This window comes from Hyaena hyaena, unplaced genomic scaffold (genome assembly GCF_003009895.1).
Source record: "Hyaena hyaena isolate Hyena2069 unplaced genomic scaffold, ASM300989v1 scaffold_306, whole genome shotgun sequence".
Classification (NCBI taxonomy): Eukaryota; Metazoa; Chordata; class Mammalia; order Carnivora; family Hyaenidae; genus Hyaena; species Hyaena hyaena.
Window position 1 is genome coordinate 1,537,037 of NW_024080935.1, and position 13,201 is coordinate 1,550,237.

A 13,201-nucleotide genomic window follows, 5' to 3' on the forward strand; every position below is an offset into this window, starting at 1 on the left:
CGCTTGGCTCCCTGAGAGGTTTTTAAAGGATTGATTCCTGGGACCCCATCTCAAAATATACTAAATTGTGATTTGGGGGGGCAAAGGGCTGGGCATTTGTATTTTTTTTTTTTCAGAAGTAGATGTTTAGAACTACAGGATAGAGACCATGGAGATGATGTGTTTTGTTTTGTTTTTTTTTTCCCCCTACCAAGTGCCTTCCGCTCATTGCTGAGCACACTCTAGGTTGCATCCCTTGGTGACTTTGGTGTGAGCTTCCTCGATATTCATATCAAGGGGAAGATAAGATGTGGGTACTGTGTTCAAGATGGATCTCAATGCAAAGAATTAGGGAGTTTTTGTATTTAAAGCTTTCTGGGACTGCTATGTTTTGTTTTGTTTTGATTTTTTTTTGTTTGTTTTTTTTAAGTTTACTTTGAGAGACATAGCACCAGTGTGGGAGGGGCAGAGAGAGAATCTAAGCAGATTCTGTACTATCAGCACAGAGCCCAATGTGGGGCTTGAGCTCACAAACCATGAGATCATGACCTAAGTTGTAATCAAGAGTTGGACAGGGGCACATGGGTGGCTCAGTTGGTTAAGCATCCGACTTTGGCTCAGGTAATGATCTCACAACTTGTGAGTTTGAGCCCTGCTTCAGGCTCTGTGCTGACAGGTTAGAGCGTGGAGCCTGCTTCACATTCTGTCTCCCTCTCTCTCTGCCCCTCCCTCACTTGCACTCTGTTTCTCTCAACAATAAACAGAATAAAAAAAAGAGTCCGACACTTAACCAACTGAGCCATCCAGGTGTGCCTCTGAGACTGCTTTATAAAGTTATTTTTGTTTTTATAATTCATGTATTTATCTTGAGTAAGAGTGTACATGCACGAGCAAGGAAGAGACAGAGACTTAAGCAGGCTCCATGCCCAACATGGAGTCCAACTTGGGGTTCAGTCTCACAACCGTACGATCACAACCTGAGCCAAAATCAAGTTGGACCCTTACTGATGGCTGTCCAGGCAGCCCTGGGACTGCTTTTTTTTTTTTTTAAATATACAAATAGTTTATTGTCAACTTGGTTTCCATATAACACCCAGTGCTCATCCCCACAAGTGCCCTCCTCCATGCCCATCTTCCCCCTCCCCCCCCACTTTTTTTTTAATTGTTTTTGAGAGAGAGGGAGAGACAGAGTGCAAGCGGGGGAGGGGCAGAGAGGGTAAGGGGACGAGAGAGAGACACAGAATCCAAAGCAGGCCCCAGGCTCCATGCTGTTTGTGCAGAGCCCAGTGGGGGGCTCGAACTCCTGGACTACAAGATCATGACCTGAGCCAAAGTCAGCCACTTAATCGACTGAGCTGCCCAGGTAGCCTGGGATTATTGTTGTTGTTGTTGTTGTGGATTATTATTGTTGTTGTTGTTTTAAGGAGATCTAAGGCTGACATGAATGGAAAAGGAAGCAGACCTAGAGGTTTCTAAAAACAGTTCCTTGGTCACTGGTGGGCCACCAGGTCAAAGCTGTTTCATCCTATATAGAATACTGCATTGCTTTGATAACTCTGAGGGCCCAAAAGGCAGTTGAGTTCTGTTGTAAACCTGGTTTGGTGTAAACTTGGTTTTAGATTTTTGCCAGAATCAAACCACAGGATGTAAAGTTCTTTAATTTTCATGGCTTTTGCTTCCCCACATCCTTGTAGGCACTGTGTCGGGCAGAGGATGAAGAGGATATCCGTGCGGCCACCCAGGCCAAAGCTGAACAGGTGGCTGAGCTTGCAGAATTCAATGAGAATGATGGATTTCCTGCTGGTGAGGGAGAGGAGCCCGGCCGGCCTGGGGCTGAGGATGAAGAGATGTCCCGGGCTGAGCAGGAAATTGCTGCCCTTGTGGAACAGGTCAGTGTTGGGCCTACTAGTTCTTAACCTCACCCTTCACGACTTCTTCCTCTGGACCTTGTGATCCTCCTCCTATCTTCTCTGGTGAAAATAATCAAGGGTGACGGGCCCTGGTTGCCAGGTTCGTTACCATTTCTCCTTCCCATAGCTGACCCCCATTGAGCGTTATGCCATGAAATTCCTGGAAGCCTCACTGGAGGAGGTGAGCCGGGAGGAGCTCAAGCAGGCAGAAGTGAGTATTTCTAGGGGGTGAGGATGGAAGTGGGAAGTTGCTGCTTTCTACCCACTCCCCACTCTGTTTGCCTCCCTCTGACCACCCACCTTTTGGGCTCTGTTGTTGTTAGGAGCAAGTGGAAGCTGCCCGCAAGGACCTGGACCAAGCCAAGGAGGAGGTGTTCCGCCTACCCCAAGAGGAGGAGGAGGGGCCAGGGGCTGGGGATGAGGTTTCCTGTGGGACTGGTGGAGGCAGTCACCGGCGCAGTAAGAAGGCCAAGGCCCCTGAAAGGCCAGGGACTCGCGTCAGTGAGCGTCTTCGTGGAGCCCGGGCTGAGACTCAAGGGGCAAATCACACTCCTGTCACATCCACCCATCATACCCGCAGCACTTCCACACCCCCACGCTGTAGCCCCGCCAGGGAGAGAGTTCCCCGGCCAGCACCTAGGCCTCGACCCACTCCAGCTTCAGCTCCTGCTGTAATTCCTGCCCCAATCCCTGTTCCAATCCCTGCCCCAATCCCCATTTCGGCCCCAAATCCAGTAACCATGCTTCCTGTTCATATCTTGCCTTCTCCTCCACTTCCCCCTTCACAGATTCCTCCCTCTTGTTCTTCTGCCTGTACCCCTCCTCCTGCCTGTACCCCTCCGCCAGCTCATACCCCACCTCCAGCCCAGACCTCTCTCTCAACTCCTTCCTCCCCTCTCTTGCTTGGTCTACCTTCTGTGCCCATCTCCCCCCCAGTCACCAACCTCCCCTTGGGCTTAGGGCCTGAGACAGAACTGTGTGCACAAGCATTGGCGTCCACCGAGTCCCCGGAGCTGGCTGATATGGCCAGTTCCGAGACTTCCCCACTTACTCTTGTGCCCCCTAAGGATCTGTTGCCAGTTGCTGTTGAGATCCTGCCTATATCAGAGAAGAACCTTTCTCTCGCCTCTTCTGCACCTAGCCCAACCCTGGAGGCTGACAGCGTCCCCAACGGTCAAGAGCAGGAAGTGCCAGAGCCTGCTGAGGGGACCATCCTCACAGTGCTGCCTGATGGTGAGGAGGTGCCCTCGTGTCTGAGTGAGAGCAATGGGCTGGAGCTCCCACCTTCAGCAGCATCTGATGAGCTACTTCATGAGCCATTGGAGGCTGACAAGAGCTCAGAAGAGCTGGTGGAGGCCCAGACCCCAACCTCCAGCCCAGAGAAGCCGCAGGAACTTGTTTCAGCAGAGGTCACAGCCCCATCAACCTCATCCTCCACCACCTCTTCACCTGAGAGTCCTTCACCTGCCCGGCCCCCTCGGCGTCGCACCAGTGCTGATGTAGAAATTAGGGGTCAGGGGGCTGGTCGGCCAGGGCAGCCTCCGGGCCCCAAAGTGCTTCGCAAGCTGCCGGGACGGCTAGTGACTGTGGTAGAGGAAAAGGAACTGGTGAGGCGACGGCGACAGCAGCGGGGAACTGCCAGCACCCTAGTGCCTGGGGTCTCTGAGACTGGTGCCAGCCCAGGAAGCCCATCTGCCCGCAGCATGTTGGGGCCAGAATCCTCACCTCCCACCAGTGGGCCCTGTGAAGCTGCTCCCCCATCCACACTGCCCACCCCAACCCAGCAACCCTTCATAGCTCGCCGTCGCATTGAGCTGGGGGTGACCAGTGGGGGCAGCCCAGAGAACGGAGAAGGGGCACTTCTTGCCATCACCCCTCCTGCTGTGAAACGTCGGAGGGGGAGGCCCCCCAAGAAGAACAGGTCTCCAGCAGATGCTGGGCGAGGGGTGGATGAGGTACCTTCATCCACGTCTAAGGGAAAAACCAATGGGGCTGATCCAGTTCCTGGGGCTGAGACCCTTATTGTTGCGGAGCCTGTCCTGGGACCCCAGCTTAGTCCTGGGCCCCAGCCTCTTGGACCCCAGCCAATTCACAGACCCGAGCCCATCATCTTATCACCTGTGGAGAAAAGAAGGCGTGGGCGGCCCCCTAAGGCACGAGATTTGCCCATTCCTGGGACCATTTCCTCTCCAGGGGATGGCAACCTAGAAAGCCGGACACAGCCACTCCCACTACCACCTCCCCTGCCACCACTCCCACCACTCCTAGCCTGTCCCACTGCTACTGTCGCCAACACTGTCACCAATCTCACCATTTCAACATCCCCACCCAAGCGGAAACGGGGTCGACCTCCCAAGAATCCACCATCACCTCGGCCCAGCCAGCTCCCTGTCTTGGACCGTGACAGCTCTTCTGTCCTCGAGAGCTGTGGATTGGGGAGGCGGCGGCAGCCCCAGGGCCAGGGGGAGAGTGAGGGTAGTTCCTCTGATGAGGATGGAAGCCGCCCCCTCACCCGCCTGGCCCGCTTGCGGCTTGAAGCAGAGGGAATGCGGGGACGAAAGAGTGAAGGGTCCATGGTGGTGGCTGTAATTCAGGATGACCTGGATTTAGTGGATAGTGGGCCAGGCGGGTTAGAATTAACACCTCCCGTGGTCTCCTTAGCTCCAAAACTGCGCTCGACCCGGCTGCGTCCAGGGTCTCTAGTTCCCCCACTAGAGACTGAGAAGGTGCCTCGCAAACGGGCAGGGGCCCCAGTTGGCGGGGGTCCTGGGCTGGCAAAGCGGGGCCGCCTACAGCCCCCAAGTCCCTTGGGGCCTGAGGGTTCTGTAGAGGAGTCTGAGGCTGAAGCCTCAGGTGAGGAGGAGGAAGGGGATGGGACCCCACGTCGCCGACCTGGCCCCCGTCGACTTGGTGGGGCCACCAACCAAGGGGACCAGCGTATCCTGCGCAGCAGTGCCCCCCCACACCTGGCTGGCCCTACTGTTAGTCACAGAGGCCGAAAGGCCAAGACGTGAATGGGCTGCCCCTCCACCTGGGCTTTCCGCCGTGGCCCCTCTCTCTCCACAACCAGGCCTGACTCTGTTAACCACTACTTGAAGTCTTGAGGGGGAAAGCCTCCAGGGAGACATAGGGGCCTTCTCCCTTCTTTCCACCAAAGTAGGGGGTAGGCAACTGGTTGTCATGGAAATGGGGCTCTTCACATACCCCCTTCCCTTCCACCCCACATGGCTGGGCAGTGTTAAGGGTGGCAAGATAGTCTCTGTCCCCACCCCCTTGTACTTGATTCCCCAGCTATCTTTCACAGCCCCCACCCTTAGGGGAAGGGGGAGGGGCTTCTCTCTACCATGAGTTTTTTTTTTCTTTTTTTTTTTTTTTTAAGAAGAAAAAATAATAAACTTAGTTTCTGTATGAGCATCCGCGTAAGGAGGCTTCTGATTTTCTGGTCTGGTGGAGGGTTGGGTGGGAACTTGGGCATCGTTTTCCTCCTCTCTCTTGTTTGTGTCAAAACCCTAATACCTGATCTCTAACCCAGAATTATGTGTCTTTGAGGTAGAAATCACCCAAGAAGAAAGGAGATTGGCACATCTGATCTGGTAGGGTGCCTTTCCCTAAAGTTTCAGTTTTAAGTCACTCCAACTCCTCCTTTTTCTCTCCTCCTGTTCCTTTAGTTCTGGACTTTCCCTCAAGAGTTCTTTGATTCCTCAGGCTTTTCCCTGCTTTTACTCCTCTTGCTCAGGTGCTTTCACTCCTTTTCCAGAAGGCAGGCATCCTACCTCCAGTTGTTCCATCCCCCTTTTGCTTCCCTCTGTCTAGCCAAACTAGTTTGAGTCAGCCACACCCCCTTCTGAGCTCCTGGGGCTTTTCAGGTGGTGGCTGGCCACCCAACCCCACCCCTGGGCTTGGCTTGGAGACCTGAGTCAGCTCCATCTCCACCCAAGCCAAATCAAACCTGAGGCAGGAGCCGAAACTCACAGTCCCTCAAGGCCTATAGCCAGGTAAGAGCCCCTGTTCATTTTTACTTTTTTGTTTTGTTTTTAATCACTCTGGACCCTCTCTTTGCATTCTCCTCCTAATGACTATATCTGTTTACCTCATCAGTTCTTTCCCCATACCCACTCTTGAGCCTTGTGGCAGAGATTCTTTGGGCTCTTATCTTGCCTTCTCTCTTTCCATCTATCCTTTATTATGTTCAGAGAACTGTAGATGGTTCCGTTTTGTGTAGAATGTAGGAGGATGGTTGGAGCTGAGGTTGGAAAGGTGGTTTGATGCCAGAGCTCAGAGGACTTGAGAAGTTAGGGGAATGAGAAATGATTAAGCAGGGTGTTGTCATGTAGGTTTCTGTGTGGGTTATGAGGTCAGAGTGGGCCTGGGCTAAAATGGAAAGTAGAGGTGGCAGGAGTCAGCATAGCAAAAGAGGCCCTGATTTAGGAAGGTAAGGATTTTCTGATGTTTGGTGTCCTCAGCTATAAAAAAAAGCTTAGATGGATACTTTTCCTTTCCTCCATCCCTGTGTTTTCATCCACTGTTTTCACATGAAATGACTGCTTTGCTTGAAGTGGGGTGTAGGGCTTAGGGTGCTATTTTGTGACCCCTCCTTAATATTCAGGGGCAGCCTCTGAGGAACTTTAGGGAATGTTAAGGCCCATCGAAATAGTGTAAAATCACTGACTTGAATAGTCTGATTCCCAGCAGCTTTTGAGATTGTTTTCTCCTGCTTGTCAGTGTGTTCCTGTCATTTTCCTTTTCCCTTCGTATCAAAACAGTAAAACAGATAATGTGATATTCACACCAGCTTGCCTTTAAAGGCTCCGAATCTTAGACTGAGAAGAAAGGATTCCGGCCACACATTTCCTCTCTTGGTCTATGAGTCACCAGAGGAATTCCCCATAAGGCAGCATACCTGAGAGTTGGGCTAGGTCACGAGGACAGATCAGAGAGAGGGGTGGAGTCTGAGCAAGCCAGGCCAATGGCTCAGTTGTTGGGCTTACAAGTACCTTGACTGTATCGCCCACAGGTGATGGAGGACGAGGAGAAGGCAGTGGACACCTTGGTGAGCAACATGGAAGCTGCTCATTCTCCATCCCCCATCCGCTGCTGCTGGCTCCGCCTCCGCTACCTGGCAGCTACTAGCATTATCTGTGGCTGCTCTTGCCTGGGAGTCGTGGCCCTTGTGTTTGCCATCAAGGTGAGGAATGCAATTCCTATGGGAGCCAGGGAGGTGGGTGTAGTTAGGCAATGGTTTGGTGTATCTTATCTATCTACAGTGATCACACAGTTACTAAGTACTTGTCAGAGCTTGGCTCTGGGCCTGCTGTCAGAAATAAGAATAAGACATGGTTCCTGCTGTCAAAGGGCCCACAGTCTAATGAAAAAGAGAGAACTGTGAAAATGGATAATTATTACTGGAATGCGGGTCATCAGTACTGTGATGAACACAAGGTATTTTGGGAGCTAGGGAGGAAATGTATGTGTGATTACATACATGTGTATAGTAGAGTAGGTGACAGGAAAATAACCTTAGAGGATGAGTGACTAAAGGTGAAAGGGCATTCCAGGTAAAGGGAGCAGTGTGTACCTGGGCTATTAGTTCCGCATGACTGGACCAGTGAGGAATAGTGACAGATGAAGCCAGAGGGCCCAGATCCCCAAGGGCTTCCAATGCTGTGCTTGTGCTTAGAGTTGAAACTATCTTCAGAGTACTGGGGAGTACTTTCAAGAGTGTTTGGAGAGAATGACACGGTCAGGTTTGTGTTTCAGTGGAGATCTGCTCTCAAGGCCTACATGGAAGATGGATTGGAAGGGGCAGGACTCGAGGCAGTTGAGCAGCGATTAGAGTGATCTGTAGCAGTCGGGAAGAAGCTGTGGAGTCTTTGAGAGGCCTTCACCATTTCCAAACACCTAACCAAAACTGCACGTGTACCTTTTGAAAGACCACACGGGCCAACTTAAACATCATGCTGGAATTTTTCTCAATCCTAGTTGTATTTTAACAATCAGAAACTATTCTTATCATCATGAGAATTTCTGGGCTTCATTAGGTCAAAATCAGAATCCTTAATAACGAGAGAGATGAGGCCCATTGGGCTAATGAGAATGGAGTGCTGTTTGACTGGACGGGAGGCTGAATACTCCAAGGTAGTTCACTGTGTCTTGCCAAGGGTTCCAAATTCTGAATGAACCTGGAATGAATGGAATAAGATTAGGAACAAAAGGAGTGAAAAGTACTTTCCCATATGTGATCTTGTGAGCTAACAATGGCTACACAGAGCAGAAAGCTACACAGAGCAGAGTGGGCACCTTACTTTGCAGATGAGGCATGAGAGACAGACATTGGAAAGGGAGGTGGGGGGTTTGGACGTCAGGTTTTGAGCCGTGACAAGGACGGAGGATTGGTGTGGGGCAGTGGGCACTTTGGGCAGAAGCAGGAGGAGAACCTAACCAAAAACCTGCCCCCACAGGCGGAAGAGCGGCATAAGGCAGGCCGGTTCGAGGAGGCAGTGCACTGGGGGGCCCGGGCCCGGAACTTCATCCTGGCCAGCTTTGCCGTCTGGCTTGCTGTCCTCATTCTGGGCCCCCTACTTCTGTGGGTGCTCTCCTACGCCATCGCCCAAGCTGAGTGACCCTGGGTGGCCTCTGCTGAGAGTCAGCGAGACCTCCTGGATCCTGCAGTGCAGCATTGCTAGGGTCTGGGGCGAGAAGTGGTCCTTCCTGGCTGGAAGGATGGTGCCTCTCTCAAAGGGCTTTGGAAGAGATCTTCTAGACCTTTCTAAAAGGAGGCAGCAGCTGAGACTGATGAGGGGAGGCCAGCCTGCTCTGTTCTGTCAGTGCCCACCAGCCCCTATTTCCCCCAGCTCACCGCATCCTAGGGGCCTCAACCCAGAGGTGGGGTTGAAAACCAGGCCTGGTTTTATTAGAATTTGTTTTGTAATAAAAACCTTTTTTAGTGGTGAAATGCTCCTGTCTAATTGTTGTTCCCCTACTTTCCCCGGGCTCTTGGCAAGAGCCAGACTGGATATGTGACGGATGGGCAAAATCTGCATTTTCCTTTACCTAGAGGCTCCAAGAGAAGGAAAGGATTCTTTCTCTCTCTCTCTTTCTTTCTTTCTTTCCTTTCTTCGTTCCTTCCTCCCTTCCTTCCTTCCTTTCCTTCCTTTATTTCCTTTCTTTTCTTGTTTTTTTCTTCTCCTGGAGGTTTCCCTTCTTGGAAAGACCCAGCTTCTCCCTTGCACATCAACAGAGACCCTGTGGCCAGATAGGAAGAGTAGTAGCAGCAGCTACTATTTACTGAGTGCTTACTATGTTCCCGGCTGTGTTCTAAGCACTTTACATTTCTTGATTCCTTCAGTCCTCACAGTTACTCGAGAGCAGTTACCACTGTTTTCATTTTATAGCTGAGAAAACAGGCACCTAGTGTCACCCAGCTAGTGAGAGGCAGAGCTGGGCTTGAACCCAGATAGTTTGCTTCCAGATTCAAAAGAGGAATGGAAGGGCTGGATAGCAGTCACAGGTAAGTCTCTGCCCTGTGTATGAAACTTTGTAGGATTATAATGAATTTTCATATCTTGGGCCTCATGATAATCTTCAACATATTTTAAATTGTAAAGTATATCATACATGCAGGAAAATAACCCAAATAAATACAGAGCATATAAATTAACACAAAGCAAACATCTGAAAATCACCATTTAGTCAAGAAATTGAACATTGCCTGTACTCCAGAACCTCCTTTTATACCTCTCCGAATCACTACTCCCTTTCTTCCCACAGATAACTACCATTCTGATAACTTTTTAAGTTTGTTTATTTTGAGAGAGGATATGAGTGGGGGGAACAGCAGAGAAAGGGAGAGAGGATCCCAAGCAGGCTCTGTACTGTCGGTGCAGAGCCCAACGTGGGGGTCAAACTCATGAAACTGTGAGATAATGATGGATGCTTATCGACTGAGCACCCCAGGCATCTCCCATTCTGACTTCTAACAATGGAGTTCAGTTTTGCCTGCATTTGATTGGTATATAAATCGAATCATATTATTCTTTTCCTGTCTGGCTTCTTTAACATTATTGCTGAGATGCATTAATATTTGATTCAGCTGTAGTTTTCATTACTGTATAGTATTCCATTGTATGAATATATTACAATTTATCCACTTTCTGTTGGTGGACTTTTGGGATGATTACAATTTGGGGATATTCTGAATCCTGCTGTGGAATCCTTGTACGTGTCTCTCGAAGTACATGTGCCCCGCGGATTGAATTTTGGGGTTATTTTACCATAATTCAGAGATTAGCAGAGCACCTAAAGAAATTAGAGATATTTGTTGCACACTGGAGAGAAGATTAAAGGGGAAAAAGAGGCACATGATGGCTGTCTTCAGTGTTCAGAAGTGCTTCAGGAAAGAAAAATGAAGAGAGTCTATTGTTGGCCCCAGAGGTTAGAGTTACAGAGGTATGGATAGAATTCATTCATGCACTGGCACTCAATCTTGTCTTCACAATAGAACCACCTCAGGAGCCTTAAAAAGTACTTAGTGCCTGGGCTTTACCCCTAGAGATTCTGAATTGGTATAAGGTGCTGTCTGCACATCAAAATAACACGTTTTAGATTTCATACATAAACTTTTTTAAAGCTAGTATTTCATTAATCAGCTACAGTTTACTAGAGGAGACTATCCCATTCCCCCAAACTGATTAAATGAGGTCTTGTTATTTTTAAACTCAATTTTGAAAAATTTCAAGCCTACTGAATAAAAGAATAGTACAATAAACTTGTGTGCTTTTCACCTAGAGTAATAATTTTTTAACATTTCACCAGAATTGTTTTCTATCTTTCTAAGTGCACATGCTGTTTTTGTGGAACCATTTGAGAGTAAGTTGAAGGCCCTTCTTTCCTAAATACATAACAGTTTAAAAAATGCTTATTTATTTTGAAAGAGAGAAAGCAAGACCCGGGGAGGGGCAGAAAGACCGAGAGAGAGACTCCCAAGCAGGGTCCTTGCTGTCAGTTTAGAGCCCAACGAGGGACTCAGTCTCGATATCTTGAACTGTGGGATCATGACCTGAGCTGAAATCAGGAGTCTGTTGCTTAATTGACTGAGCCACCCAGGCACCAGTGTCAGCTTTAGTGTGAGTATGGTCCCAGATTGTTTTTAAATTCAATTTGTTAGATCCATTACTGTCATTCTTCTTAAAATGTTTGGGTGAGGTATAATTTATATGAAGTAAAGTACACAGATCCTAAGTGTGCCGTTTGGTGAATGTTTCATATGAAAACATCTATATAATCACCACCTAGATGAGTAGAACATTTCTAGCACATCAGAAGGCTCCCTCATGTTCCCCTCAGCCTCATTAATCTTTGTGTTCCTGGTTTTGACCAGTGGATATTCCTTCAACCTGGTTCTTGTGTCCTGCTACTTCTCCACATTTCTTCACTTAGTTTCTGGCACAAGCTTGAAAATTGGCCATTTCTCCTGAGGAGTCCTGTGGTTTCTTGAACTGAGGACTGTTCCTTTAAAATGACTAGAAGGGCGCCTGCGTGGCTCAGTTAGTTGAGCTTTCGACACTTCGGATCAGGTCATGATCTCACAGTCTGTGGGTTCGAGCCCCGTGTTGGGCTGTGTGCTGACAGCTCAGAGCCTGGAGCCTGCCTCGGATTCTGTGTCTCCCTCTCTCTGCCTCTCCCCCGCTAGCTCTCTGTCTCTGTCTCTCAAAGTAAAGACCTAAAAAAAAATAAAAAAATTAAAAAAATGACTAGAGTAGGGTGGGTGGCTCAATCGGTTAAATGTCTGACTTCAGCTCAGGTCATGATCTCACGGTTTGTGAGTTTGAGCCTTGTGTCAGGTTCTGTGCTGACGACTCAGAGCCTGGAGCCTGCTTCAAATTCTGTGTCTCCCTCTCTCTGCTCTTCACTCACACTCTGTCTCTCTCAAAAATAAACACTTTTGAAAAACTTTAAAAAAATAAAACGACTTTAGTTGTACTCATTCTTCTGGGATGTTATTGCTTCTAGGCCCTTTCAGAGGTTAGAGCTAGAACATACCTAATTTTATCTGTTTTAAATCTGTTTTTTAAATCATACGATTTTAATCAGTCATAAAGTTCTTTCTCCTTTCCCCATCCCAAATTTGATATTCCCACAGAAAGAACCTTGGCTAGCAGCTACATCAACATGTTTATTCACTTGCCCAATTTCGGAATAATTATCCCATCATGCTACCAAACAATAAGCCTACTAAAGTTCAAGGTTTCTTTGCAATTATTTTGTTTAGATTGATGGTATAAAGTCAGTGTATTCTGTTAAAAAGTTACTTGGATTCGCTTTTCTCCTATGGTTGTGATCTCAAAGTGACATTTCTGAGATAGTTGCTAGAAGATTAAATGAATTCATCCTGTGCCTCTTTTATGCTAGAACATAGCCTCCACGGGGGTGAGGATCCCCCCCCCCCCACCCGCCCCCGCCACTGCTGATAGTCTAGCGTAGCGTTTAGACGCTCGGCAAATATTTGTTGAATGAGTAAGTGAATGCCAGGGTTGAGCTATGCACTGAAAAGGCTTATGAAGTAAGTTGCTCCGGGCAGTATCTCACACAACTCGGCAGGCTTAGAACAGTGTGATACTCCCCCGAGGCTTTTGGGAGACGGTGTTGGAAATCTGGGAAAATGTATGACCCCAGATGGTGGGCACAGGGCTTTGGAGATACTCAAGAGTCGCATCAACCAGAGGACTCGGAAGCCTCTTGTGGTTGACAGGCTCTGGCTCATCCAAGTCCTCACCTAGTGGCAAGTAGGGGGTCCAAGCTGCGTGCTCTGAGCATTTTTTGTGTATTTTTGAGAAAGCAAGTACACAAGGGTGGGGGGGTGGGACAGAGAGGGGGGAGACAAGGACCCTAAGCACCCTCTGCACTGACAGCAAAGAGCCCAATGCAGAGCTTGAACTCACAAACCCCTAAGATCATAATCAGAGCCAAAGTCAGATGCTCAACCAAATGAGTCACCTAGACGTCCACTCCAAGCCTTTTAAGAACAGGAGGTGAACCTGAGAGGCAGCTAGTCCTGAGACCCAGATACCCAGAAGTCACGCTTCCGGGTAAACCTAAACTTCCGGGTACCGTTGAGCGCCTCTAAACCCTCTAGTCGGCGAGCCCCGCCCATTGCTGTCCCCAGCAGATGCTGTGCGCTGATTGGCTGCATCTGAAGACCCACCCCAGCGCCGCAGCCTTAGGTAGCTCCGAGCTCTAACGCCCGCGCCAGTCTCGGGACTCTCCGCTTCCTATTGGACTACGAACTTCCAATCGGAAGGGTTTTTGAACCTCAG

At 49.1% G+C, this 13,201-nt stretch overlaps 2 protein-coding genes across 8 annotated transcripts in view; both read left to right on the top strand.

The window, feature by feature from the left end:
* Window positions 1-4,915, top strand: part of LOC120242264 (Snf2 related CREBBP activator protein) — a 35,035-nt gene extending 30,120 nt beyond the window's left edge. For all 6 annotated transcript variants that reach the window (XM_039247901.1, XM_039247905.1, XM_039247906.1 and 3 more), the window contains 3 exons: window positions 1,674-1,868; window positions 2,017-2,100; window positions 2,213-4,915. In XM_039247901.1, coding sequence (XP_039103832.1) covers window positions 1,674-1,868; window positions 2,017-2,100; window positions 2,213-4,903 — 2,970 coding nt within the window. In that variant the 3' untranslated portion in view covers window positions 4,904-4,915. The remainder of the gene's footprint in view (window positions 1-1,673; window positions 1,869-2,016; window positions 2,101-2,212) is intronic.
* Window positions 4,916-5,800: 885 nt separating this feature from the next.
* TMEM265 (transmembrane protein 265) lies at window positions 5,801-8,834 on the top strand. 2 transcript variants are annotated; one of them, XM_039247914.1, is made up of 3 exons: window positions 5,801-5,884; window positions 6,904-7,074; window positions 8,348-8,834. In XM_039247914.1, the coding sequence occupies exons 2-3, from the start codon at window positions 6,907-6,909 to the stop codon at window positions 8,507-8,509; spliced, it is 330 nt and encodes a 109-aa protein (XP_039103845.1). In that variant the 5' UTR covers window positions 5,801-5,884; window positions 6,904-6,906; the 3' UTR covers window positions 8,510-8,834. The 2 variants fall into 2 exon arrangements, 1 of the variants encoding a protein (XP_039103845.1); XR_005531043.1 differs by lacking the exon at window positions 5,801-5,884 and having other exon boundaries at window positions 6,986-7,074; window positions 7,647-8,437.
* The last annotated feature ends 4,367 nt before the right edge of the window (window positions 8,835-13,201 follow it).

Coding starts and splice junctions, on each gene's coding strand:
- TMEM265 (XM_039247914.1), top strand. CDS start 6,907: ATGGAGGACGAGGAGAAGGCAGTGGACACCTTGGTGAGCAACATGGAA. Junction 7,075..8,347: donor CCCTTGTGTTTGCCATCAAG/GTGAGGAATGCA, acceptor CTGCCCCCACAG/GCGGAAGAGCGGCATAAGGC.